The following is a 27,998-nucleotide window of genomic DNA, read 5'->3' as shown; positions in this document are numbered from 1 at the left end:
GGAGTTGCTAATATTGGAATGAATGAAAACTAAACTGGTCCTCAGAAATCCAAAATAAACCATATGTTCTAGACCAGTGGTTCTCAAAATTATTTGATCGGGCCTCCCTTCTTTGTGTCTGTAATCATTTGCACACACATGCGCACAGGTACATATACCACCACCCAGGTCTGAAGGCAGCACTGTACCAGCAGCAGCACAGAAGTAAGGGTGGCAATGTAAAAAATGATATTCATCAATATCACTTTTCACAGCAGACTTAGTGCCCTAATACCATCCTTACTTCTGCACTGCTGCTGCCACCCTGGGGCTGACAGCCAGAGCCCCGCCGCCTCCAGGTGAGAGATTGGGAGGGAGGAGAACCTGAGCCTGGGTGATAGGGCTTTGGCTGTCCCTTTTATCCCTGCCTCTCTGGTGTTCCCTCTGCATGAGCCCCAAGATGACAGCCAAAGCTCTTTAAAAAAAAAAAAAAAAAAAAAAAAAAAAAAGGCACAGCTCACGCCTCCTTTAACACATTCCCTGCCCCACAGTTTGAGAAACACTGAGACTCTTGGAGAAATCTTGGTCCTGGTTTCACCCACAGACTTCAAAGAATGGTCGTTACAAAGAAATAAGGGTGAAATCCTGACCCATTGACGTCAATGGCAAAACTCACATTGACTTTAATGGAACCAGGATTTCACTTTATGATTTCTGTAGAAAAATACTCCAGTTGCTTATGCTATCTATACTTTTTATTTCTTTCCAGCTTATTTTTGTTGGTCAGCAAGCACATTATAAGGTGTTTAAATTATATCCTGGATTGAAATACGTTGTACAGGTTCACTGCATGCTAAACCATGGAGAATGGAGTGAATGGAGCCCAGAAAGTTACATTCAGATCCCCAGTGGTGAGTAGCTGACAATCCTTCTGTTAATTTCCTTTTAAAATCTCAGTGAATCCAGTGTTGGTGAAATGTTCACAGCTGGCAGCCCTGAATACGGATGTCCTCTAAGCCCAGGAAATGTACAGTACAAGAGATAGCAGCAGTGAAACTGTGATAATCTGCAGGCATGGCACAGTTCAGTTCGATCTCCCTGATCCATTAGTGCTTGACCTCACTGTTGAGGCTGACAACTAAAGGTGCTATTTAATGACATTGTGATGGCAGGCTTTGGACATTCATTAACTGGGATCTGGACTGAGATCATCAGCTCATTTCAGATAGGCATGAAACTACATTAACCATAATATGGTAACAAGTTTTTACCAACCTGGTCTGGGTTTGAGTTGGTGGCCTAAATATAATAGACCTCAAATATCGTTACCAAACTCCTTAGCTATGCTGTCACTATTACTCACCTCTGCTGTTTTATTAATTATATTTTTCATGCCATAAGGATTACTTGAGTATTGGCAACAAGTGAAATTTGCATATGTGATTAAGGAGCCTAAATCCTATTTTCAGAACTGACTTTAAGGCACTTGGGAGGATTGAAAATTAATGGTCTCAATCTCAGAGTTGAAAAATAAAGATTCTCAATAGCCTGAGACCATATTTGCACAATCACACTAGTCCTACTCAGTGCAGTGTTTCAATCAGCATCATGCTACTTGATGTGTTAAGCTTTGTCCTGCTGTAAGTGCTTTGTTTGAGTCTCTAATAACATCAGTGAGATACCAAACAGGTCACAATAAATCTTCTTTGGCTGTGATCAGACAAGTAGCTTAGGTCTCTAAGTATCATGCATGAGATCACTAAACAAGGAACATGTAAGTGCTTCCTTCTTCTTATCCCTTGGAGGCAGCTCAGCCTGGTCTGAGGCTGGAAGGGAGAAGGGATAACCAGTGGCATACCGTGGGTCTCTGGTGTCTGGGGGCCAATGCTTGCATTTATGCCCTCACCCCACAGTCAGCGGCAGCACCCCACTGGGGAGGGAGGATCTGCAGGCCTGTTTCCTGCTCTCCCTCAATCCCCCTCTGTGGGGGCTGCAGGTGTGGCTGGGAGTGGGAGTGACAGGGGCAGATGCCTCCCGGCCACCTAGCAGTGAGGGAGGGGGCGTGACAGGTTCTGTCCCAGAGCCCTGCTGTTGTGTTGGCTGTGTGGCTGGGGTCCCTGTGGTTCCCTGGTGTTGTTGCCAGGGGCGCCATTTCAGATTTTGGTAGGGGGAACAACTTTAACCATGATTCCAGGGGCTACTTAGGCACCTGAAAACTCTAGGTTTTTTTGCAGGTAATAAGTTAGAAATTTAGTGGACAGGAGAACTGTACCTAATTCCTATATGAAGAAAAAAATAAATACCAATTAAAGCCATATTTTAAGTTTTATTTGTAAATTTAGAACAATCAGGAGAAAATACAGCAAAATATTCCCAATCCCAAATCTGACTAGGCAGATGATAATGACAACACTGATTTGGGCCACTACAATTGAAAGAATTTAAGAAATGTAATGTAGTTGGTAACTACTTACGTGCTTTACTTTCTGCATTTCTCTAAGTGTAGACAATGGGAAAAAAATCAGTTCTATTACTTTTAATTCATTTCACTTTCAATATCCTAGTAAGTGCTCCAATGTTTGGACTGCAAACACTGCACAGGAATCTTGTGCAGTCAGATATATAGCCTTTTTGAAAGGTTTTAGAATCTTTTTTGTAGTCCATGGTTTTATAACTTTGTTTTGTTTTGTTTTTTAAAAGTCATAGGTGCTGGAACTAAGGGTACTGGGGGTGCAGCATCCCCTGGCTTGAAGTGGTTTCCATTATGTCCAGGCCAGCACAGTAGCTGCATGGTTTCTAGATTATTCTTGGGCATGATATTTTTGGAGAACTTTCTAATCCGTAATGAAAAAAGAATTCAGATTATGTGTTTTAACTTGATCTTTCACCACTAATGTAAATGAGCTGATGCTAAACTACAGGGCTTAAGAAGAAGATTTAAAAGTTTGTCAAGGGGGAAAGTAGTATTAGAGAGAAAGTATGTGCATTAATTAACAAATGAAGGAGGGGAATAAATTAATGATGACTCAAAAGTAGCTGAGATACCAAACTTTTAAAAAAACTCAAAAAAATCACTATCTAGTGTGTAATTAAATGATGGATGTTAGCAGCATGGATCTATAATGAACACATTTTGGCAAACTGTTCAGACTGGCTTGGGTTTATGTGCACTGAAGGTTTTATACAAATAATTATGATAAATAAAAAGTTGGAAGGAGGTTTCTAGTGTGTAGCTGTAAGAATTTGAAGGAGTAAACATCACTTCAGTGAAATTCACTGAGGTACTCAAGTTTATGACTCTGACCCCCTCAGAAATAGTAAAGAATAAATACAAGAAGAGCTAAGATTACTTACCAGTTGGATGAGAAGGACATACAACACAGCAGACACACAGCTACAAAATGCCTGCTTAAGGGCAGCAGTAGCTTGTATCCTCATATACAAAGGACCAGCAACTCCTCGGAAAGTATTCTGGGAAATAGATCCTAGAAAAATGCAACCCTGGGGAGATTTGGTAAGATCAAGGCATTCAAAACATTTGTGTGTAACAGCCTATGTGGACCTACCTTGTAACCTGACCCAATCAAAACCCATTGTAGGCAAAGGAAAGATTCTCACAAGTGGGATTAAATGGCAAAATAAATGGCCACACTGGGTACTGCTATTCACTAAAAAATTAGAGCGTTAGAAAAAAATGGGGAAGTTTTAAGTGTAAATTAAACTATATCTGTGGTGTGAAAGCACTTGCTTATTTCTTCACAGCTGGGAAAGATTCCAGGTGGTCATTCACTCTTCAGTGCTGCTCTTGCAGCCTGTAACTCCCAAAGCTGGGCTGTCTGTGAGGACAATCATCCCCTGAATGTGCCTGGGGCAACAGCCCCCTCCCCTGCCTGAGCAGCCCTGTGTCTACTGGTGTCACAAGAGCTTGCTCCTGCCTTTTTAACATGTCAGCATGTGAAGGTGAGGGGCAGCTCATGATGAAATCTGCAGCATCTTCAGTCTAAGCACAGAGCCTGCTGAGAGCTTGCCTTGCTTCCTCCCAGCTGAGCCAGTTTGTTTCAGGATTGAAAAGGTGCTGGAGAGGCTCCCAGCCCTGCTATTAGCTCTGCCACCCCTCTGCATTCTTATTGGCTGAGCAAAGGCCAGTGAGGGGAGGGGGAAAGAGGAGAAAGCAAGGTCATTGGTCCAAGTCCTGGCCAGTGAAGGAAGGGGAGAGGGAAGAAGAGCCCAGCAAGCAATGTCGCTCCCAGCTGTTAGGAAAATCAGGTTAAGGCGAAAGCTCCCCCTCGCCCTGCCTAAATGGCGCCCCTGCTGGCAGCGCGGGGCAGAGCGGCCAGGAGGATGCTTGTTCCCCCTGCAGCGGGAGCCCTCCGCAGCCAGGCGGGAATGTCAAAGCCCAGCGGCCCCTGGCCACCTGTGACAGCGGGGGGGATGGCTCCTCCAAAGAGGATCCAGCCAGCGCCCTCACCAGGCCGTGCCTGGGAGCATGGTTCCCCCCCCACACACACAATACCCTCCTTGGTACGCCACTGGGGATAACACTGGCAAGGACACACTCATGGGCAAACATTTGGGAGGAAAATGCAGCTTCATCAGCTAGACTTTTGCTGATTTGTGTTTTGTTTTTCTTAACACAAAGTTTTGGCATGATGAGTAGAGAATTGAAATGCTCTTTTTTTTTTTTAAAGTGGTTTGTATAGACTAATCTGCAGATAGACATACCTGGAGTGTCTACTTTAGCAAATTCTATGGCTCCTGTTACCATAGTATCTCAGCATCTCACAAACTTGAATGTGTTTATCCTCACAACACCACTGTGAGGTAGGACACGCTGCTATCCCCATTTTTACACACAGGGACCTGAGGCGCAGAATGGCTAAGTGACTTGCCCAAAATCACACATCAAGTTCCTGCTCCACCACAGACTTAAATCCAGATTTTCCAAGGCCTAGTCTAGTATGCTAACCACTGAACCATCCTCCCATTTCTGCTGATAGAGAAGTGAAAGCATGTTTTTTCTTGTACAGTAAACATACCTGAGTCTGACTGTTCTGTACCTGTCAATAATTTATAAATTCAGGATTGATTTTGTTCTGTGTACTGTATATCAGTAAAGTTTATTAACAAGATCATCTATGCATTTCCATAGGGCAGCCTCCTGGAAAGCCTGAAATATTGAGGTGTCGTTCTCCAGAAAAGGAAACTTTTACTTGCTGGTGGAAGCCCGGATCAGATGGAGGACTTCCTACTAACTATACTCTGCTTTACTGCAAGGAGGGGTAAGAAGCTATGGATAGTTATTCTGTGGCTTATTATTTTACCTTATGTACCTTTACAGAATCTGAATTCTCATTTGTTCTTATGTTGTAATTAATTATCCTAAAAAGTAATTTAAGATCTTCGTAAAAATGAATTGTATTCTGAAGCATCAGTAGCAATTTCATAATTGAGATTGCAGCAAGGTTTCTGTTTAAAGCCACTTTTCAAACTGCTCTGAAATATTCTATGCAGTGTTATAGCTGTGTTGGTTCCAGTATATTATAGAGGAAATCTGGGTGAGGTAATATCTTTTATTGGACCAACGTCTGTTGGTGAGAGAGACAAGAAGAGCTCTGTGTAAGCTCAAAAGTTTGTCTCTGTCACCAATGGAAGTTGGTCCAGTAAAAGATATTGCCTTACCCATTTTGTCTGTCTGAAATATTCTGACAGTCTTAGACAAATTGCCTTGAAAACTGCTGTGCCCCTACAAAGCCCAGGTTACAGTTTGTGGTACAAAGTTGGGGTCCTTGGCCAAGGGGCTCCTGAGGCACAAGGCCAATCACAATTACTTGTTTTTAAAATTACCAACATCATATCAAGCCTTTCACACACACAGATCCATAGACAATGGTGGGGTAGATCTACATAAAATGTGATCATGGTAAGGGCATTCTGGGAATATAAGTGTCTGACACCAGAGTCAGTCTCCAAAAATTTCTGAATAAAAAGTTACTCAGTGTTTTTGTTTAGTTGTGAAGAGCAAGCTACTTTTGACTTGTCCTTGCTTATGCTTGGCTAACTTGATGTTGAAGTGTGTAGTTGTTTGCTGAGAGCAGGCTCATTCAGGGAGCGTGTGGACACCAGTTCAAACAGTGAGAGACAAAGCGTGGAGGCCACATGCTTATCTTCCTGCTTCTTAGAGGGAGCTGGGAAATGAGCATACTTCCCTCAGTCAAGGACCTCCTCCCTTACCCTTACTCAGGGTATGTCTACACTAGAGCTGGAAGGTATACATTCCAACTCGAGGAGACATACTCATTCTAGCTCTGATCAAGCTAGCACACTAAAAATAGAAGTGTATCCATGCTGGCACAAATGGTAGGAAGAACTAATTGCCCCAAGTATGATCCCATCAATACTTTAGGTATGTATGTGGGGCAGCTAGTTCCTCCACTGCTTGTGCTGATGTGGCTACGCTTCTATTTTTAGCATGCTAGCTAGCCAAGGATATATCTCTTGGAGCTGAAATTTACACCTCCCAGCTCTAGTGTAGACACACCCTCAGTTTGGGAATAATGATAAATGGATTTCTGGGGACATGGAGAGAGGCACAACTGGATTTTTGAGGGGCAGAAGGCGAAAGACTCAGAATAGGTTTTGGGTATGGAGAAGAGATGCACGAAACAGATGTTGAAGGTATATCAGAGATATGAAATGAATTTTGGGGGAAAAGGAATGTTTGAATTATTCAGTATTTAGTAGGCTGGTTAAAAGATTTTGCCAAAGCCACCTAGTTCTTGGCACTTGGTAGAATCAGGTGGCATGCGGTAGGACTCACTTTTCTGCCATTCTGAAAAAAAACCAGCTAACCCACTGCAGCGTTTACTCAGCTGAACACCTCCCACACACACTACACCCTTTTGGGGCCATGGTGTGCAGATCATCTCAGAATCTAAGGCCTACTGCACTCTCTTGAATGCTGGGGACGTATCCTGCCTTATTGCTCACCTTGGCTAAATCAGCATTTTATGACTTCTTCCCAGTCCCCAGAGCACGAGTGGGTGATATCCAGTCCTAAGTAGTCGTAGTGATAGTAGTAAAATTCAGGTGCTTTATTCTGTATATTTCCTGATCACTAAATTTCTTTAATTTCAGAGACAAACTAATCAATGAATGTCCAGATTACAGAACTGCAGGCCCCAATTCCTGTTACTTTGATAAAAAGCACACCTCACTTTGGGCAATATATAATATCACCGTAAAGGCAACCAATAAGATCGGAAGTAACACCTCTGAGCCTCATTATGTGGATGTGACTTACATAGGTAAGATATTAAGACATTTTTAAAAAGTGGAGCCAGAGGCAAATTAATCTAAAGTGCACAGGCTTTCAGATCCAGTGTTCAGGACCCAGGTCATGTGTAAAAAATATATATATATACCCATATAATGTGGCATCAAAGTTAATACCACTGAAAAATGCATATAGCCTCCTGTCAGTGTGTACAAATAATCCAGTTTCAAAATTGCATTGATTTTAATGGATTTAATTTTTGAGATGGATGAAATTATTCATATTAAACCCTTTTTCACCAAAAAATGAAGATTTGGGTTGACCAAAACAACTTGCAAATTCAGGTCAATTTCTGCAATTGTTTTGGATGCAAAAATATCTAAAAAAAACTTGGATGTATCTAAATAGTTTGTTTCAGCATTTCCAAAATGAAATGTTTTGACTTTTAGTTTCAGAAAGATGTTTCATTTTTGAATTTCCCTCAATTTTATTTAAAAAAAAAATTAAAATATTTTTTTAAAACTCAAAACTTAAATAAAACATTTAGTTTTGAGATGACCAAAACATTTTGATCATCTCAAAACAAAACTTTTTTCAACATTTCATTTCACCAAAACATTCAAAATATTTTCATTTTGGGTTGACCTGTAACAACTTTTTTTCCCCAATTTTTCATTCGGCTGTTGAACAGAAAATTGGTTATTCAGTCAGTTCTAGTTATGTGGTTACATTCCGTGCAAGTCTTTGAACATTTTTAAGTTTCTATTGCCTGCTATATTTCCTGAATGCCATGGAAGTGGAAAACAGGACAGAAATTGCAGTTGAAATTATTCCTGTGTTAACACACATACCATATATCAGACATACATATATCAAATACAGTATGTTCTGCTGTTAAACATTTGTTACAATTATAAGGCAGTACACACCTTCTTCAGAGTTTGGTTTATCCCAAAGTTTTAATTTCCAGGGACAGTCCAAAAGTGCTAGTTACTTAGAAATGTGCAATCATGTGGGAGCACTTAGACATTTTTCAGTTTTTATTCCTATTCAGTTGAGCCCTGGGAAAAACTATCCAACTAAAAGAAAATTTCAATTCTGCCACTCCAGAAGCTGAGGTTAAGTTGATACTCCCAGTAACAAGGCCTAGATCTGAATGTCTGGGTGCATGGTGTTATCAATATAGAATTCTCTATTCAGGAATTTGCTTTCCCATCAGATCCAAGAGAGCCAGAGTCAGTTGCTTTTTGGGTCATGGTGTGAGTATCGTTCTCTTCTCAGGCTTTTGCCTAAGAGGGGGTAATTGTGGGCAAGTATTCAGTTTATCTCATGGGGAAAGAGTGTTTAAAATACATCAATTCTAGAATAATTTAGTACCAGTTTGCCAGCTGTGGGTATAGCTGCCTGGGTGCTAGCAACTCTGTAAGTATTACTGTAGACAAGGCTATGGTATTTTTACCACATCATGAATACTTACTCAGTGCAGGTTATTGTGACATATTGGTAAAAATGCCTGAATCTGTCTACACTAGCAGTTTGAAATGATGCAGCTGCAATGCTGCTGATTGTTGCTGGAATCTGGATTCAGTTTCTTTCTAGTGTAGATAATGCCTTAATGTTGACACTGGCCAACAACTCATGTATTATTTTTAAATACTGCACATGCCCATGGGAACTGTGCTCTTATGTTTTCTGAATTTTATGTGAGAGATGTGACTATGTAAAAATGTTAGCTATTTAATCACTGAAATATGTTACTTTTGTGCATTCAGAGGTATATCCGCTGACTTTCATGACAAAAGAATTTTACTATATTTTACTCCCGTTCGCTATGTTGTCTCTTCAAGGCTAGATGGGGAAGAGATGACAGTAACACAGCAAACAATAATGTAGCAAAAATTAATTTTCAGTTTTAATTGTTATCAGTTCATATTATTACAAATCTCAAAATGAACTCAATGCATAAACTATTCTTATTGCTTCGAATTTGTACATTCATGCTGCCTTGCATTTCCAAAAGATTATTAATCCCCTTTATCACAACACCAGAATGAGTTGTAACGTAGCTAACAGTTGCAGGTGGTAGCTGAATATAAAACACTACCAGTTTAGAATTCTCTACTCACTTCACTTACACCAACTGATAGCATTTTACACCCACTCTGCAAAAGTGTCAATGACTTCCAAAAGTGCCAGGCAAAGGTGATTCAAGCTCTTCATCTCCGATCTCTCATTTTTACAGTTCAGCCAGACCCTCCTGTGAACTTGTCTCTAGAAGTAAAAAAACAAGTAGATCGAAAACCATATCTGTTGTTGAAATGGTATCCACCTCCACTGGCTGATGTCAAATCCGGTTGGCTTACTCTTGAATACGAGTTGCGACTAAAATCTGAAGAAGGGGAGAAGTGGGAGGTAAGGAGGATACTACCAGATTTTGTTAGGTGGTGTTCTCTTGTCAATTGGATTATATCCATATATGTAATACACCAGACACCATAAAAAATTCAGCATTACCAAAAGTTGCCCTAGAGTGCTGCATGAGAGATCTCAATATTTTCCCACAGATGTGTGGTAACCAGTGGCAAAAATATTTGACTGTATATTAACCATATTATTATCGTACTCTTTAAATTGTCAGTCCTAGTTTAACTATGTTCTAGATGTGGATTTGATTGTTGTTGTTTACCATAGTAATCCCTTTTAAACCACAAACATAAAATTGCTAACAGAAAGCTCAGTAATAATCTGTGGTTAAAATTATGTGAAACTATTTCCATCCTTGCAAATAATCATTAGGTTTTGTTGACAGGCTAAATAATGACAGCATAGGCACAAGCCTCTACCTCTCTATATCCTTAAATCTGGGGACATTTTGTTTGGGTTCCAAGCTCACAACTCTGTCTTCTGCCTTCACTACTCACTGTGCCTTTTCCAGAGCTCATCTTTGGTGCTCCCTCAACTAATGCTTCTCCAAAATGCTGTCTCTCTCTGTTGGCTTGTGCTGCTCTTTTCAATATCCTCTAAACCCTTCAAGTTTCATATTTTCAAAATTCTCAATTCAAAATTAATTGTTTTTTTAAAAAACACTAGAGGATATCCTGTTCCCCCCCATCTTCATCATCTGCTAGATTCTTCCTTGTTTTTTGCCTTCCCAAATCAAAATAAATAAAACTTTGGGAGAAGGGGAGATCCATTCCTTGTGTGTTTTCACAATAGTTTCACTTAAACACTGCACTAGAGCTAAAATTCTTTCTCATAGTGTTATATTAAAAAGCTGATAAATGGCTAGATAATACTTCTATTCCCATATTGCAAATTCCTGTGGTGCTTTCTAGTTTCAGTACTGTTCATTTTACACTCCCATTACTCCGTCAACATTTTAAATAGTCTACAATTTTTAAAGCAAAATGCCTCAGGGATACAATGTTATGCTCTGGATGACCCTAAGCCTCTGATTATGAGATGCTGGGACTGGATGATGAGATGAATTGTTCAATAACTGTCTTATTATGTTAATTGCCTCTGAAGCATCTGGCATTGACTGCTGTCGGAAGACAGGATATTGGCTAGATGGACCATTGATTTGATCCAGTATGGACATTCTTATGTTCTCAGTTTTTATGGGTTTTGTGTTCTTTATTCTTCAGACATTTCCAGCTGCACAACAAACACAATACAAGATATTTAGTTTAAATCCAGGAAAGAAATACATTGTACAGGTACGCTGCAAACCAGACCATGGAGAATGGAGTGAATGGAGCTCGGAAAATTATATTCAAATTCCTAGTGGTGAGTTATTTGATTCTCCTTTTATTAATTATTTTAAAATTTAAGTGAATTTAATATGTTAGTTAGCTGCCCAGCTAGCAGCCCTGAAGACTGAAGTCCTGTATTACCCACAGGACAGATAAAACATCGCTAAGATAGCAGAAGTGGCAGCTTCCCTACACCAAGCTCTCAATTTGTCTCAGCCTTGATTACTTCTGAGTAAGAAGGTGGTCCATTCTCCTTACCCATTTAAACACTGGCCACTCCACTGAGTCTGCCAGCCAGGGTGCTGTTTAGTGCCTCTCATTATGGTGGTTTTGACAAGTGTGTGGATACTTGTACATTGGGAACTGCACTGAGATTACTGTATAGGACACCATACTACCTCAGATGGTAATGGTTCTTAATTTCTGCCTACCTGTGATGTATTTGAACTGGTGGCCTAAATGTATAAGGCTTCATGTACCATTAAACATTCTCATAGCCATCCAATAGCTGCTCCCCTCCCTCTCATTTCATTAATTATATTATACGTGTCTTAACCACGAAATGACAAAACTATTCACAAAAACAGATTTATGCATATGATAGACACTGCCCTTGCTTTTCTGTCCTGTATCTGACTGTGGCAAAATTACCTGCCTCGTATACTTTTTACCCTTATAGGGTTTTTTCTCATAGGCATTTTATTTCCTGCACTGTGCCAGCAGGTGAGGAGCACACTAAATATCAAGCACCAATATGATGCAGTAGATCAGCATGTACTAGAGATGATCTCAAACTGCAAAACTGAGTTTGGGGGTTTGGCCTATTTTAAAGAGAGGGGCCATTTGCAACATTTTTATCACCCACTTTTTAGCTATTAGACTGTATGCAATTTATGCATTCTTGCTTGTATTTTCTAGACAAAGAAATGAAGGATATGATTGTATGGATCTTTGTGGCTGTATTATCATCTGTCATTTGTTTAATCATAATCTGGACAGTGGCTTTGAAAGGCTATAGGTAAGTCACTATCTTAGTATTTGTATTAAATCAAAAGGATTTCATTAATTACTTTTAAAAATAAGCTTTTAACATTTGTTTTAATTTTCCATTGTTTTTATGGTCTCTTAGAAGCTTATCAATAAATAATTAGATCCTGAACTGATGATCATAATGGTCCTTTCTGACCTTAAAGTCTATGAGTCTATGAGTAAATTTAACTTCATTGGAGCTATGCCTATTTACATTGACTGAGAACATTGACTGAGAAGCCCTGAGCTTCCTGTTTAATTTTTCCTAGTTCATTTGTTAAACAGTGTATTACAGAGGGGTAGCCGTGTTAGTCTGTATACAGCAAAAACAACGAGAGTTCTGTAGCACCTTAAAGACTAACAAATTTCTGCGGGCATAAGATGCATCTGATGAAGTGGGTTGCAGCCCACGAAAGCTTATGCCCGCAGAAATTTGTTAGTCTTTAAGGTGCTACAGGACTCTCATTGTTTTTATTGTATTACAGAGTATTCTTATTTCTGTAGGCCTTATATTATGGCCTTTTATTTATTTCTCTGATTGTATCCCAGCAGCATGAAGTGCTCAGTGCTGGAAATAATGTTTGCTGGTTAGCAGCTGAAGCAAAGCAATATGTGTAACTTACATTATTTTTCTAGTGAGACATAGTGAAATGGTGGCTTTTTTTGTTTGTTTTCACCATGAAGTGCCTGTCTTTTTTAATAGATATTTAGAACCAATCATGCCTATCAGGTACTGCCTGCACTGGGGTATTGCAAAGCCACTGGGTCATTATAGAGGAGTTTGAAGGAAACATTCCTTGAGCTCCCCCAAGTACAGACAAATATTGCAGTTGTAATTGTGACAGCCTCTTTCATGGGGGAGAGCTCCTTGTGCCCCCCTCCATCTTCTCCCACTCACTCAGACGCTATCTGGCCATTAGAACCTGAGCCCTGGTCTACACTAAAAATGTATGTTAGTTAAAATGCATCGCTTGGAATGTGGAAAATCCACACCCCTGAGCAACACAGTTATGCTGACCAAAGTCCCAGGGTAGACAGCCCTTTGTTGATAAGGGAGCTTCTCCTGTCAACATAGCTACCGCCTCTCGGAGAGGTGGACTACCTATACCAGTGGAAGATGCTCTCTCATGGTGTAGGTAATATCTTCACTAAGTGCTACAGCAGTGCTGTAAGTGTAGACAAGCCCCCAAAATATTTCCCGCCAGACTGAAACAGTTTGGGGATTGAAAAATCACACTAGCCTGAGACCTGGGGCTCACTATTTGAAGTTTCAGACTGGTACCAAAATTGCTGATTACAATCAGAGTATGTTTTCATTAGTCCGTTCATTTTCAGTTGAAAAGTGCATTCTTCTTCAATTTCATCACCAAGATGTTGTATAGTGTGGCTGTATGGTGTTAACAGCTGCTGTGTTCTACATTTGAGACAGATGCATCTTAGTGCCGAAATGATGTTAAGTGCTGTACACCTCTTGTACTATTTCAAATATTTGTAATAATAGAAATAAATGATTCTGACAGTGTACATCACTTACAGTGGTTGTCATCAAAATTTTTTACATTTCCAGTTCACAAGTAATTAACTTCACCACAGTATTTGCAGTATTCCCTTTTCTGAACAGCTGTGTAAGGCACTTAAAAATGTTTACTGAGATATACCTGGCTGAGTAAGTGATGCTGTCCTGAGAAAGCATCACACAGTGGGCAGAGGTCTAATAAGAAAGGTATCAAATACATTAGAAATGTTTGAACTGGTGTAGAAATGGGATAGCAATTGGTGCAGTAAGGTTTGTGCCTTCACTTCCTATGTTCTCTGCCTTTGTTTTTTTTGTTTTGTTTTGTTTTTTCAGTATGGTAGCCTGCATCTTACCACCAGTTCCAGGGCCAAAGATAAAGGGACTAGATACACATCTGCTAGAGGTGGGTACTACTAAAGAGTACAGGAGAATTCAGTGCTACATACTTTGCCAAGCTTTTGTAAAATGAACGCAACTGAGATGGCATTTGCATTTAATACTGGAACAAGTGTTTACCATAATTAGGTCCTTTATAGCTTGAATTTGTTTGAAGAATAAGTAAAATGGCCAGGTTGATAATACGGACAAGATGTGCCTTTAAAAGCTAATGCCTTCACTGTGCGGGGGAAAAGGGGATTTGAAGAGGGGTTAAGTACCAGCAGTTACTCTGAGGCATTGTATCTGAGGCTGTCATAATGCCTCCTGGTGCACCAGGGGCGCCAAAGCCTGAGTGACTCTTGCTAACTCTTTTTAATAGGATACAGTATGTGCTCCCTACAATGCTCTAGTGTCCAGAGAGAAAGAGGTGGCTGGGCCATGGTCTTCCTTCATTCTGTCCCTCCTCACCCCATTGGCTGCCTAGTACCATTGTCAGCACTAAATTCCCTCGCGGCGCTAGATTCCCGCAGTCCTTGTGTGCCATGAGCACAAGTTTTGGGATTGTCTGGCCCCTGAACAGGGATTCAGAGGAAATGCATGTAGACGCCCACTGTCTTGTGCACCAGAACAAGTTTAGGTTCAGTTTAGCCTTAGCCATAGAACTGCATATATTACAGCAGCTACAGCATTCAAGCATGTTTACTATGTTATAAGTGTAGGCTAATCACTGTTGTCTCAGTCAGGGTGGGGAGAGAACAGAAAAATCTTGTGGTTAGCCATGAGCATGATTGTAATGTATATTTTTATTATCCCCTCAGACAGGGAAGTCTGAAGAGTTATTGAGTGCTCTAGGTTGCCAGGACTTCCCTCCGACATCAGGCTCTGAGGACCTACTGGTAGAATTTCTGGAGGTAGATGACAGTGAGGATCAGCAACTGATGCCAAGTCATGAAAAAGGTCAGTCCAGTAAAAACATGAAGTCAGCACACAAGGAAACAGACAATGACTCAGGGAGAGGGAGCTGTGACAGCCCTTTTCTGCTCTCTGAGAGGAACAGGGAGACCAGAATCCCTCCATCAGCATTTCAAACACCAGATATCAGTGAAATTCCAGAAGAGAATGTAAGAAAAAGCAGCTGCAAAATTCAGAGCATAGACCTAAAAGGGAAAACACCCTATTTTAGCACTGGTAGTGCAAAGTTATCTACGTGGCCTGGAGCTCAGCTACCTAACAACCAGACTCCTAAATGCTCCTTCCACAACATTTCAGATGTTCGTAAGATAACTCTTGGCACCATGAATGTGAATGTTGCATCAGTTTTGGTGGGAAATGAAGAAAATCATCAGCCACAATATTCTACAACCGTTGAAAAACTAGAAAAACTAGACAAGCAGGAGGAGATGAAGAGCTTGCATTCCAAAGCTGACCAAGACACAGTTCAATTGCTCCCCAATGAGAAGTCACCTTTTTTGTCTGCTAAACTAATGGATTATGTAGAAATTCACAAAGTCAACCAAGACGGGGCGTTAGCTGTATTACCGAAACAGAAAGAAAATAGTGGCAAAACTGAAAACTGTACAGTCCCTGGAACCAGCAAGGAATATACAAAGGTCTCAAGAGTTGTGGACAATAGCATTGTAGTAATAATGCCAGTTTCAAGAGTTCAGATCACGCCTATGTTTCAAGAACCTCCAAAGGAATCTGTTCAGAACCGTCAAACAGAGAAAAATATGAGCTACTGTTTTACAGCTCCAAGTCAGTGCAAAATAGACACTGGTGGATTAGATTACTTGGATCCAACTTCCTTTATGTGCTCCTTTAATTAACTGAAAGTTTGATTATCCATCTTCAGGTAACACTACAGAGTAAATTAAATGCAATGCTCAAGTATGTGGATTACATAGAATTACACAACTAGAGCTCGATTGTGGCTCACTCCTTTCTGTGTTTTCTACTAGCTGATTGCAGAACAAATTATTTCATTTTCTAATTGTGATTTATAGATTTACTTTTGTTAATAGTTATGTACAGTAAAACAAAAGCACATGGCACGGTTTCTTGGAAAACCCGTACAAATTGGGATATAATAAAGAGAAAAAAGCGATTTGTCAGTTGATGTAATAGAAGAAATAAACCTCAGATCATTAAAATAGATTTTCAATTTAGGGATACAGGACAGAGAGAGAATATTGTGTGCTGTGAAAAACTACATTGTAAACAAATTATTGAACTTTGCATTTCTCCTATTATTTGATTAAAACTAGCCAAATATTGCCAATTCAACAGATAAAAATTTTGGGGGGTTGATCAGTATAGTTGCTCATACAGTTCCTAGACCAGGTATACTGCTGATGAACTACCATAAAAGAATGCTATAGCATACAGTGTATTTTTTCTTAATGCATTCTAAACACTGGTATAGGTTTTTGTATTATATATTTTTCTCAATCCGTCCCCGCCCCCCCAAGTTAGTTTTTTGGATGTTGACAATTTCATATATAAAAGAGAATATATTAAGGTAATTGTATCAAAGTAGTGAATCATTCTCAATATATTTTCCTGCTTCATTTCAGTATGATGAATAAGCTACATCCCACCCATCTCTTAGCTAAACAGAACTAAACAATATTCACTTTCATTGAAAGAAAAAGACACAGCAGGACACTATTTGATATACTGCCTTACTGTACATAATACAAAGATCTACTTTAGTAAAAACCCATGAGTTTAACAATGTATTTTTGAAGACTATTTTTCTAAAGTAAAAATAAATATTTTCTAACTTCCCAGAACTATTTACCTACCTAATAACTTCACTGATTTCTTCTGCTGATACAGAAAGAGGTGATAAGATGTGAAGCTATCATTTCAGTAGTGAAACGCCAAAATAACTAAATGATACCTGTAGAATAATGAAGGCTATGAAGTAGCTTTTGAATCTATATTTCTAATAGACTGTAGATGTAATAATGATGAATTGGGAATTATTTAGTCCATTTATTTTATCAATTATTCTTGTAAAACTGAATTGAATGCTAGGTTTTGGGGGTGCTATCCCTCCCTAAATTGCTGTTTCCCTGCTGGCCTGTGGACTGTTCCATAGAAGTAGCTGTGTAAAGTCAATCAGTGATGGAATGACATCCCCCTACTTCCTACCACAAAAAGTAGGCTTTTCCCTGAGCCAGGAAGGAAATTTTAAAGCAGTTATGTTTTCCAAAATTGATGTCTCCCTGTCCAAGCACAATAGGATAAAGAGCCATGACCCTTGTTGTCAAAGAGCCTCTATTCTGATAAAATGGAGATGGGGATGAAGAAGAAGGAGGGGTCCTTCCATATACTTGGTCTGAGGCAGTTCTTCCCACAGTGAAAATAGAGCAATAGAGCCTTCTCCCATTGCTAGTAACTGAGGCTGACAGGAAGCACCCCAATCACCCCAAAATGAGAACAGGGAATAATGGCACTCCTTCTGTGGCCCTCTCTTCCCCAAAGAACAGCTTTATTTTCTGAAGGAAAATACAGTCAAATGATGATTTATTTCTCTCTCTTGCAACTTGGCTATGTACAGAAGATACTTAGCTGAGTAACATTCATAGGTATCCATAGCCCAGTGGAGTGGGGAAGAGGGCCAGGGATTGTGTTGTGCAAGTGATGGGAAGTATATTTACAGTACATCCCACCCACTCCCCCACAACATCTCTGAAGTTCTTCAGTGGGCACTTTTTTGGCCTTGTGCATTGAGCCAGCTGCACAGCCAACATACGTACCCCTCCAGGTCTTGGGAGGTCCAGAAGGCCACATCTAATTTTGGCAAATGGAACCAAACATACTACCTTTGGGCCATAGGAAAGCCCATCTCTGTTCATCTATCTGCTGAACTCTGACAAGCAGAACGTTGGAAATGCATTAATTTTTAAAAAAAACTATATTATGTAGATATAAAATACACTCAGTCTATCTAAACAATGATCACACTTAAAATATTTTGCTTTGTTGTGGATAACTAAATAACTTTACTGCCACCTTTGCAGTATTTTCTAGGCATTGTGTAGGGAATGCCATGACTACTGCAGTAAAATTATCTAGTTAATCAGAAAGAAAATTTGAATGTTTTTAGGGCATGTATGTGCATGCTTGGCTAATACACAATGATCTTATCTGTCTCTCTTTGAAAGTTCTTCATTTGGACTTCAGTTTCCTGACTGTGAATCTGGTACAGTCAATTCAGATCAGACACACTCCTTTTTTTCTTACTGATAGTCATACCTGTGCCAAAAAAGAATTATTACTAAGTATGTTGAGGCCAGATTCTCAGGCTTATTCTAGGCCCTATGTGTCTCAAGGTAAAAAGCCAGGTAATCAGCCACATGAAGATTCCCCTTATGTAGGGGAAATCTCTGGGGTAATATACTGCCAAACAGTGTAGGAGGTATAGCCAGGGAAAAGTGAGGTGTCTGGAGCATCCCAGTGTGCCAACCGTCCCTGGCTGTTGCAGTGACTTCTTAGGACCAGCAAGCAGTCAAAACTTAGAGCAATAGTTAGCCTTCTCTAAATTTCATTAGGGGCTCAGTCGGTCCACACTCAAAGGATTAGGATTTTAAACTACCTTTGCCTGCTCATCTCTGTTTTCTATACTGAGCATTGCCTGGTTGGCCAGGGAATCTGGATCATTTTGATTTTCTGGGCTAGGTCCCTTCTTGTTCCAACATCCCACTGTTAATTTGAAGAACTTAAGATGACTAGACATTGAGACATATTTTCAGAAACTCCATACATGCAAACTCCAAATTGCCATGAGGAGAAAATGGGCATTTTTGCCTGTACATACAGGTTTGTACATGCGGACAATGGAGGCCTCTTTGACCAGTTGGTCTAAAATATGTGTTGTAATGCAAACAAGGTGCCCAATCTCTTTCTCTATGGGAGATCTCACGTACAGTTAAACAGACCCAATGACCCAAACCCAAAGGGAGCAGAAGGACCATAACTGATATTCCATGCCACAAATAGGCACTATGGCTATGGAAGGGTCACAGTGCAGCCTAAAGCAAGTCCAGGGACATAGATTCTATCCTGCCTGCCCCTTCCTCATGAAGTCAGATTACTGTGGCTTTGTACAAAGAAGGTTGAATTTCAACTGAAGTGAATAAACTGCATTCCTCCTGGCTGGTTTGAAGCAGCTAGAGTGTAATTCAGTTTAAATACATCTCTTGTATGAACTGTTCAGGTTTCTTTTCTTTTTTTGGAGGAGGGGGGGGGGATGTTAGATAATTATAACATGCAAATGATTTTCCAAATGAACACCCTTATTTAAATTTCCAGTTGCATGTGTATGCGTGCGTACACACATTTAAATAGCAATTTTATTTAAAATAGTAATTATTCTTGTGTGAATGTGTCAATGTAGCTTCCAAAAGCCAATGAAGTTTTGCAGAACATGACCCTCCGAACCTGATCCATTGACATTTGGAAGGTACATGTGCACATCAAGTGGAAAATAAAAAATTGTTCTTTAGTCTGATACTCAGATATATTTGTAGATCTTTGGATGTCAAATATTTAATCTTCATAACTTCAGATAGGATTTTTATTTACAGCTGTTTAAGGAATATATTCTCATGTGGGAATAAAATGAGATTATGTTACAGGTACCTATAAATCAGATTTCTACAAAGGCATCGTATAGTAGCCTGGAATTAAGACTTCTCACATCACCTCTGATAGACAGACTGATGGATGAATTACCTACCAGAATTCTTCCCAGTAAATAGCCCTCCAGCAGTTGATTCACCAGTCATATCTCTCACATGGGAAAGATATTCAAATTGGTTCCACACTTTTTCTATGTCAGGTTACTTTTTAAATAAAGTATAAGCCCTAAAGTATAAGCCCTAAAATTGTAACCATAAGTACTCCACTGAAAATACTAATTTGTTTTCTAAAATACACAAAATGATTTTTAATGTTTAAACATTTTTAAAATTAACTACCTCCCATTTGGGTTCTAAATAGTTTTCTAAATAAAATATCTACTTTCCTTCAGTATTGAAAAAGATTGTCTCGTGCTTTTATATTTTCTAATTAGGCTGTTTTTGTTTAGCAGATTCATATTTGATACATGGTACCCATATTTTCTGTGTAATATTTGGTGCTTTTAAGTAGTTGTCTATGTGCTTTATTGAATTTGGGACACATGGTCCCAAAACTACCTGTCACATGAAACATACGATCTCTGAAGAGTACTCTTTATGATGACATAATCCTTTGCAGTCATATTACATAAAAATGTACATACCTGTCCATAAACAGTACTAATATGGGAAATATGTGTCTACAGAACAACACTGAATAACAAACCTGTAATCATAATGGATTTATGTTGAAGCAATGAATGCTATGTAAATGTTTTGATTTATGTCTGTCTAGATAGTTTGAAATACAAATGAGCAGTAGTTTTACAATATCACTCAAATATTTAAAGTGCAGTAATAGCAGTTAATTAATAGTGAATATTCACCATTTAGTTTGTAACCTCTAAAGCACTGTGCATGTGGAGTTCATATTATGAAGCCAGCTAATGTGCTTCAGTCATATTTCATTAACTTTAAACAACTTGAAAGAGTTATACAGGGAAATCAAAGAAATCTTGGCCAGTTAATGGATAACATACATCCTCTCTAAAGCCATAAAGTCATGTTCAAATCAAGCACATGTCATGATACTAGGCTCCATATTTTCAAAGGAATCACTACCTCTGATTTTTTTTCCTCCCTTTAAAAAGCCAAACAGAAGCATTTTACTTGAAGTGTCAAATTGGAAATTATTATTGTACCAAATACAAAAAAGCAAACATCTTATGTTACAGTTGCTTTTGTTGTATGACTATCATGGAGGCACCATCTGTGTTGCATTAGACCAATTAAAATTGGTTATTATGGATTCATAGTAAGGTTGGATATTTTTGTGTGAAAAATGACGTCTTTTCAGTTTATGGGCAGGCCCAGACTGGTGTGTGGGGCATCTGCCAAGTTCCTGGTGTGTCAGTCCCTTTCCTGGGCTGTGTAGCCAGTTAGCTAGTCACTGCTGCTCCCATACTGGTGCCCAGTTCATGAAGGGTGAGTGAGCTGAGTGGCTATAGGTGTTCAGCGTCTAGATCAGACCAATTGAACTAAGCATTTATCAGAGTGTTTGCTATGCTCAGACACTTGTTGATATTTAAGCTGCTGCTAGGTTGAACCTCTTCAGCCTTTATCCTCATTATGTGGAAATGGAAACTAGCCCCCCTTTCCCAACAGTGAACTCCCGTCTCTCCTATCACCACCACCAACTGAAAAGCAAGGTCCTTGGCTCCCTTCTGATTCCCATACCTATGGAGGTGGGAAAGAGGGACTGCGTTTCCTTGACTGAGATTGAGGTGGAAATTCCTGCTGCTGTGGCTCCCAAGATTCTCAAAATGCACTTGTGATATCAACAGCTGCAACTCTTCCTCCTTTCTCTCTAGGCCAGGTACCCACAGGAAGCAATGAAAAAACGATGGGTAGGGTTAGGAATAAGTGATGAATAAGGATTCAAGAGGGACATGAGTTGTTGCAAGTGAGTAGAATGAGAGGGGAGTGCAGATGCAATGAGTGCTGGCTGATGATGCAGAAGTGAGTGAGTGGAAGACTGAATGGGTAGGGTATGTTAGAGAGGGGGTATATCTACACTTCGAGCTAGAGACGTAAGTTCCAGCCTAAGGAGGCATACCCACACAGCTATGCTAAAACTAGGCAGAAGGGACTAGCCAGCTGAGTCGTGCCTACAGTCTTGGATAGGTGCATGCTCAGGGCGGCTAGTCCCTTCTGCCGTTCGTGCTGCCACAGTTACACTATTTTTAGTGGGCTAGTTCAATCAGCTCTGGTACTGGTATATCTCCTCGAACTGGAAATTACAAATTCCTCTCCAGCATAGACACAGCCACCAGAGAGAATGACTGGGTGGGAGAGTGCTGAGTGTGACTCAAGAAAGGTTGGAACATGGATGAGAGGTGAAAAAATGGAGGCAGAAGAGGACGAGAGAAGAATGAGAAGAGGAACACCACTAAAAGAGTTTGAACGACAACATTGAGGAAGGACAGAAATACAATACAGGGAAGAAAGAATGGAAAAGGAATAAAGAAAAGTGGGGATTATTAAACATTAGTAAGAAATCAGATTGTTAGAAAACTCAATGGACAAGACACACCAAAACAATAAAAAAGAAAAAGTGAGAAAGAAAAAGGAAAAGGGCTTAGGAGAACATTCACAGCTACATTAGACAGTATAAAAATATATATAAGGGATACAAGCCCTCATGTTTCAGAGCCTAGATATAAACAATAATCAGTCAGATTTACAAGGAAACTTTCTCTCTGAGGTGGTTATTCCATAATTATCCGCTCTGAGGTTTCTTGCACTTTCCTCTATCGCACCTGATACTGGCCACTGTCAGAAACAGGATACTGGAAGAGCAGGACCACTGGTTTGATGTAGTCTGGCAGTTCCTATGCTCTGAGTAAAAACAAAAACAAGGGAAATATAGTGCACCAAGTTTTGTATTTTATTCATTTGCATAATTTAAACCACACATACTATTTTACCTTTAACATTTCTGTTTCTCTTACATTATCTTCCTTTTTATCAAAGTGTGTGGCATCTTCTCAGCCTCAAGCAGCAAAAGATTGATGATTCCACTAAACAGGCCAGTGAACTCTATAGGAATCATTTGATTTTTGCTTGTAACAATATACAAAGCAGGCACTTTCAAAAGCAGAAAAGCTTCATCTTGCAGGTAAATTTTGAGAATTGAGTGGTATGTGCTGGAAATACAATTTTATTCCCATTAAATAGTCATTCCTATAAAAATTCCAATACCTAAACATATGGGGAGGGGGGGCCTACTGGAAACAATGATATGCCAAAAAGCAAGGTTTACAATACTCATATAGAGTTGCATGCCGAAGATGGCAGGGGTTGAAGGGAAAAACTGTTTTCTCCCCTTCTTTCTTTTCTTTTTTTTGTTTTTGTTTTTGTTTTTTTCGGTTTGTTTGGTTTTTTTTGTTTTGTTTTTGTTTTTGTTTGTTTTGTTTTGTTTTGCATGGGTGAAAGCCTTGGTAACTATCTGTGTTGCTACTAGTCCTTTCACTTTCTCCTGTCTCGGAGACTTAGTCTTTATTGAAATGGACCTTCTTAGTGCTTGGTGGGTGGTGCTGCTCTTAGGTCTGATCCTATAAGGTGCTGAGAACCCCCAACTCTCACTGAAGACAATAGGAATCCAGGGCTCTTAGAAACTTCCAGGCAAGTATCATATAATAGTGAATTCTATAAGCTAGAACAGGAAGACCAGTGGCATTGACTGATTTTTACAGGATGCTGGCAATCCTTGTAGAAATCATTTTCTAGAAAATATCCCTTATGGATCACAGAAGATAGCACGTCTGGGAACAGTCTGACTGTTTTGTAAAACCCCACCTTTTGCTAGAATTAGTAAACATGCATGGAGTAGCATGATATTGGGCCATGTTTCTTAATGATAATAATGATGCATGGTGCTTTGGCTACTAATTCATTTCTCCTTCACTCCAAAGGGAAAGGAAAGCCACCTATCCTAGGGTCAGATATACCCAGATTAACATTCTTGCTATTGCTTCTGTTTTTGCTATTGATGCTCATTTTCCATCTTGGAAAACAGTCTTGCCAGCATGGCTACAAATGCCATTTTTTGTTGTGTTAGCAACATCAATCCCATATATGAATTATATTGCTCAGAGATATTCAGTGATGTGTATCTGGGATTCTGAAACTTCCTACTTGTTACTTCATACATTTATTTTTGAGTCCATGTTTAAAATGTGCAATACTGTTAAAGCCAGTCTGAATAAATACTGTCCATTAAAAGTAATAAAAGTAATAAAATTTACAATAGCTAAAAATGTATATTTTCTCAAGTTTCTAACATGCCATTATTTGGGTGGAGGGGGACGACAGAATATCTGGACAGTTTCTTGCCCAATTCCTGTTTGATGCATGATGTCAACAGCTGTCTTTAAGAAACATATTTATGAATTAAATTGCATATTCTGAATAACATGCACACCAAACAATGTACTTCCCAACAAGAAAAAAGGGATATCCCTATGCTGAAAACGGAATTCTACCCATCCACTTGCATAAACCAATGCACTAGGAGCTTGCAGTAAATGTAAGCTAGGCATTTTTCTTTAGAAATAAGTTTAGAATCTGCATTCCATTTTGCACATCCAAAAATATTATAATGACAAAATCACTTGAAGCACAGATGTTTTTTTTATTAAATGAATCCCAATATCTTTGAATTAAAGGATATAGAACAGAAATAAAATAATGCAATGTACAGAATGTACATTTATTAGAGACCACTGGTATAAAAATAGGTGCTCAGGAATCCTTAATTATTTATGTATATTTAGCAGACTGTGTTTTATGGTAACAATAAGTTTGTTCTATTTAAGTTATTAAAATTTAAAATGTTAGTTGTATTAACATCTGCTAGTAGTTTCACTTATGCTCAATATTGTTACTAAAGTATTTAACTTTATGATGGACTTTTCAATCATTTTTTCAGTGTAAATGCTTTTTCCACTGCTTTTTCACAATTAAATAAATTCAATAAAATATTTCCTGAGCAAAATATACAGGTGAAATCTTCTAGCTTTCCACAATGATTCTGAGATTTCAAATAAGAGGTGTTGGTTTTTGCAGGGGAGAAGTTTTACTGTTCTTTTAGGAATCCCAGTATGGGCTATATAACAAGAGAGAAGGAAAAATGATACATTTAGCCCTTTCCATGAATTCAAGGCTTTTTTATATTACTGGGATACCATGCAAATCAAGGGCCCAGTCACGCAGTGCTACACAGTCAAAATCCAATGCGATAAATGGTGTTTTTCATGCAAAAGCACCACAGGATCAGGCCCAATTCTATGAAAACCATATCCCAAAATATTTTGAATATTGTAAGGTGAATCCAATTGGAACTAAAGAAAAATGTATCATAAATTGGGTAGAATGTAGGGAACCAAACTGGTCTAGAGCAGAGATTCCCAAACTGTGGTCAATCTACCATTGGTAAATTGGTATCTTACTGTTAGTCTGTGGAGAGCTGGCTGATCACATTGTGTTGGCTCCTCCTCTTTGAATCCAGCTACTTCTATAGGTGTCCAAGCTCACCACTCCAAAGAAGAGCCTGGAGCCCTGTAAAACTAGTTGGAAAAATGAGGATCCAGCCTAGCTCCTTTGTTACTAGGCTTGCCCGTTACCTTGAGGTACGCTCATTTATTAGGGCTACCTTCCTGGAAAGGGGGGAGATGTGATTCTATTAATGTACTGCTTGTGTTACTTGGAGTGTGCGATTCTATTAATGAATTGCTTGTGTTACTTGTGTGTTCATATAGCTACAAGTCCCCTCCCAATGGAGCTATCCTGTGGGACCTAAGGTTTTCAGGGCTGGGTTCCTCCAGCCCCAGATTCATATAAACCCCGCACAGATACACCCACACATTCCAGATTAACCAAGTGTGTCTGAGCGGACCAAGCTATCAGCACTCTCAGCTGACCCCTTACATGTCCCTGAACTCAGCAGGCTGGGTGACACAGCACTTTCAGTGACCATCGTTATATGCCCCTTGCATGGAGTGACTATCGCCTCCCATTGTTAAAAAGTAGAATTAATGACTCATCTTGGAGTCTTTTGTTTTTTGAAAGCAGGGATATTGCCTATATGGCAGCAGCAGGTTACCCATGAGCTGAAATCACTAAGAGCTGAACTAGTAGAGGATCTGGGAAATCTTGCCTGACAACTAACAGAGCTGAGTGAGCAACAGGCAACTCTGGTGGGAGGCTAGCACAGTCAGTGCCAGCCCAGTCAGCAGCAGGGCTGGCACAGTCGGTGCCAGCCCAGAGCAGTCAGTGGTCAGCAGCGAGGTTGGCACAGTTGGTGCCAGCCCAGCCAGCAGTCGGCAAAGGGGCCGGCACAATTGGTGCCAGCCCAGCCAGTGGTTGGCAGAGGGGCCAGCACAATTGGTGCCAGCCAGGCACAGTCAGTGGCAGCCAGGCACGGTTGGTGCCAGCAGTTGGTGGGAGATTGGCATGGTCGTTGCTAGCGGTCGGGGACTCAGCAACGCCCGCAGGCGGTAGGAAAAAGCACCAGAGGGGGCCTGGACAAGCCTGTGTCTGACAGGTGCGGCATAGGGGGCAGAGCCACACCTGACGGTCAGTACAGGGGAAAGAAGGAAGGGAGAGGCGAAGGACACACCCCGTACTCTGGGATGGGTTTGGTTCATTAAGTTCATGAACTCTGTTTCCCAAACAAGTGCTATGTTACCTCTCATTTTGCTATTAAAAGGTTTCTTTCCACACTCAGACTCTGTGCTTGTGAGAGGGGAAGTATTGCCCTTTGGGGGCACCCAGGGGATAGTGTGTAATTTCCCACCTGACTGGGTGGGGGCTCGAGCCAATTTGCTGTTTTATCATTGACAGGGACCCCTAGATACAGAACCCGGCCCTTCCTGTTGCTGACTCGGTCCGGCAGAAGGGTTAGTCCTATTACTGTATCCTTCCAGTCTCCCTTACGCTAACTTGAAATGATCTTCCGCTTTTCTGGTTGTAAAGATGTCTGTTTTTGTCTTTTAAAAAAAAAAAAAAAAAAAAAAAACCACAGAGTCCACATTTTATTCTGCACCATCACCACATGGTATTGCATACAAATCGCTGCATGCAGTTCTGTAAAACATTTTTCCTGTCACTGTCACCCATTTTGGGATACACCTGGTAGGTATTTCAGATATATATAAAGCTAACCTGCATTTTATAACAAACAAAAAAATCCCCTTTTTTCTTAATCATGGTGAACTGAAACTTTCTTATCCAAAACAAGTTTGGTCAGAAAATAACTGTCAGTCAGTCTCAGCATCACATATGTGGTTTTGGGTGTGAGCAATTTACAACCATGTGTGGCCTTTGTGCTCCCATGGGCTGAGCGCTTCTTCAGTGTGGTGGGCACAAAATGGCCACCCAGGCCTCCCACCAGTCTTAAGATGGCAGCCATCTCCCTTCTGCCCCATCTTCCTTCAGGCCGAGCAGTGCCCTCGGGACCTTAGGTTCTAAGGCAGGGGAGAGGGGAAAAAACCCTTTTCTCCAGGTTAGGGAGAGGCTTGGGTGGTCCAGGGGCGGTCAGGGTAGGGGGTGTCCAAGCCCACCCTCTTCTTCAGACACAAGCCCAGAGACCCTGGCTGACAGCAGTAGCTGGCTGCTGCTGCTGCTGCTATAAGACACTATGTAAGTCTTCACTCTGGGCTGCTTCCCTACCCTGGTTTTCATCAGGGCTAAGTAGCCACTCCAGCAGGCAAACTCCTGCTTTCCACTGGCTCCTGCCACTCACAGTTCTCTTTCTCCAGTTCACCAAACTCCAAGAGCACTCTGGCTGCCCACAAGAAGCTTTTATCTGCTCCCAGGCAGCCCTTAATTGGTCTCAGCTGACCCTGGTCTCAGTTGGCCCTAATCAGCCTGAAGGAGACCTTGGGCAGCTGCTAGGGGAACAGGGCCTTGGTCATTCTTAAGCTAACATAGCGCCCTTCTACTACCTTCCGGTAGCCCGTCACACAAGTGAAAGTAAAGATCAACACTAAAACATTGGGAACAAGCCACTACACTTATTCATGTTTTGTTTGTTACGTTAAAATATCTGATTATTTTACCTAATGCATGATTAAAGTGTTTCTTGCTTTAATATATGTTTGATTGTTTCTATTGTTGCCCTGGTAGAATCATTGGAATAAAAGGTTGTGTAATACAAATTTAGCGTGACTGGGTTCTTTCACACATATTATGCAATACAAAACACTTCACAGCATGAAATGCATAATGTTTAGCATATTTGGATAATTTTAATTAAAAAAACCCCTTCAGCTGTATTATGCTAGGATTCTTGGCTGTGTGAAGTGGATATGGGAGTCCATGGGGAGAAGTGGTTGCATTGCAACAGATCCTCTTGAGAAACATTAAAGACCAGGCAGCTT

General features: G+C 40.1%; 1 protein-coding gene across 6 annotated transcripts in view; it reads left to right on the top strand.

Annotated features, from left to right (window-relative positions):
• Positions 1–24,590, top strand: part of PRLR (prolactin receptor) — a 143,455-nt gene extending 118,865 nt beyond the window's left edge. For 4 of the 6 annotated variants that reach the window (XM_067545510.1, XM_067545507.1, XM_067545509.1 and 1 more), the window contains 8 exons: positions 749–890; positions 5,129–5,258; positions 7,114–7,283; positions 9,495–9,664; positions 10,900–11,041; positions 11,926–12,025; positions 13,886–13,955; positions 14,749–24,590. In XM_067545510.1, the coding sequence (XP_067401611.1) occupies positions 749–890; positions 5,129–5,258; positions 7,114–7,283; positions 9,495–9,664; positions 10,900–11,041; positions 11,926–12,025; positions 13,886–13,955; positions 14,749–15,756 (1,932 nt within the window). In that variant the 3' untranslated portion in view covers positions 15,757–24,590. Of the gene's footprint in view, positions 1–748; positions 891–5,128; positions 5,259–7,113; positions 7,284–9,494; positions 9,665–10,899; positions 11,042–11,925; positions 12,026–13,885; positions 14,051–14,748 lie in introns of those variants that run through there. The other 2 variants (XM_067545513.1, XR_010919200.1) reach the window with 2 other exon arrangements.
• Positions 24,591–27,998: the final 3,408 nt, after the last annotated feature.

This window comes from Emydura macquarii, unplaced genomic scaffold (genome assembly GCF_026122565.2).
Source record: "Emydura macquarii macquarii isolate MOO-44397 ecotype Brisbane River unplaced genomic scaffold, CSIRO-AGI_Emac_v2 contig_1045, whole genome shotgun sequence".
In the NCBI taxonomy this organism is placed as follows: Eukaryota; Metazoa; Chordata; order Testudines; family Chelidae; genus Emydura; species Emydura macquarii.
Note: the sequence above shows the minus strand (reverse complement) of the source record. Positions and strands in the feature narration are given on the sequence as shown.